Source organism: Oncorhynchus tshawytscha, unplaced genomic scaffold, assembly GCF_018296145.1.
Source record: "Oncorhynchus tshawytscha isolate Ot180627B unplaced genomic scaffold, Otsh_v2.0 Un_contig_1217_pilon_pilon, whole genome shotgun sequence".
Classification (NCBI taxonomy): domain Eukaryota; kingdom Metazoa; phylum Chordata; class Actinopteri; order Salmoniformes; family Salmonidae; genus Oncorhynchus; species Oncorhynchus tshawytscha.
The window spans coordinates 112,501-113,735 of record NW_024609257.1 but is presented as its reverse complement, the minus strand read 5'-3'; the positions used below and the strand labels follow the sequence as shown (position 1 = coordinate 113,735).

General features: G+C 49.0%; 1 protein-coding gene across 1 annotated transcript in view; it reads right to left on the bottom strand.

Annotated features, from left to right (window-relative positions):
- Window positions 1-974: 974 nt before the first annotated feature.
- Window positions 975-1,235, bottom strand: part of LOC121838831 (vitamin K-dependent protein S-like) — a 45,103-nt gene continuing 44,842 nt past the window's right edge. Inside the window, exon 14 of the mRNA XM_042314653.1 lies at window positions 975-1,135. Within this exon, the coding sequence (XP_042170587.1) occupies window positions 975-1,135 (161 nt within the window). The remainder of the gene's footprint in view (window positions 1,136-1,235) is intronic.

Below are 1,235 nucleotides of genomic sequence, written 5' to 3'. Positions count from 1 at the left end.
CAAGAAATTTGTGGAGTGGTTGAAAAACAAGTTTTAATGACTCCAACCTAAGTGTATGTAAACTTCCGACTGTATATACCAGAACCATGTATCCCAGGTCATTCCACTGTATCAGAACCTTCCAGAGCTCAGCTGTTTCACTACATGTCTATGGAACCCCTGGCAACGGAACAAGTAATGCTGGATCATTCAGTGTCTATGGCAACAGAACAAGTGATGCTGGAACAGTCAGTGTCTATGGCAACAGAACAAGTGATGCTGGATTAGTCAGTGTCTATGGCAACAGAACAAGTGATGCTGGAACAGTCAGTGTCTATGGAACCCCTGGCAACAGAACAAGTGATGCTGGATTAGTCAGTGTCTATGGCAACAGAACCAGTGATGCTGGAACAGTCAGTGTCTATAGCAACAGAACAAGTGATGCTGGAACAGTCAGTGTCTATGGCAACAGAACCAGTGATGCTGGAACAGTCAGTGTCTATGGCAACAGAACCAGTGATGCTGGAACAGTCAGTGTCCATGGCAACATGTTTTGGTAACTCCTCTTCTTCACAGGAACAGAGCCTGGTGTTTATTTCACGGCAATACAAACCATGGTGGGGTGATGGTGAGGGCAATGTGTCCAATGAAAAATATGAAACCTTCAAAAACAGTCTAACAAAGAGTGCAGGAAACTAAATAAACAGAAATGACTGCATTGTGCAAGTCCACCCACCATCTCTCCCTCCCCCTTTCTCCCTTCCACTCCCCCCTCCCTCCCCCTTTCTTCCCTCTCCCCATCCCTCCTCTCTCCCTCCCCCACTCCTTTCTTCCCTCCCTTCCTCTCCCCCTACCTCCCTCCCTCCCCCCCCTCCTCCTAATCATTAGGTAGAGGATCATATACACAGATGTGGGCCTCAGGACAGAGATGTGTGGTGATTGGTCAACCTGGCTGTGAGGTCACTTCCTGTAGGGTGAGTGGTGGTGGGGGGTCGTCAGAGAGTGTCTTGGGGGCGAGACTGGGGGCAGGAGTGGGACTTAATGCTGTTGTGTTTACTGTCTGCCTCGTCGAAGTCTAACAGTCGAGCGTTGACGTTGACGTCCATACAGCCGTGGTAGTAGGCTGTCACTGGGGTGGCGGAGACTGGGACCTCATCTGGAGACGAACGGAGGGATTAAATACCCAGAAACACTTGTGGTTTCACACGTCATCAATGAAATCTGAATCAGTTCTGAAATATGGTTTCCCCAACCTG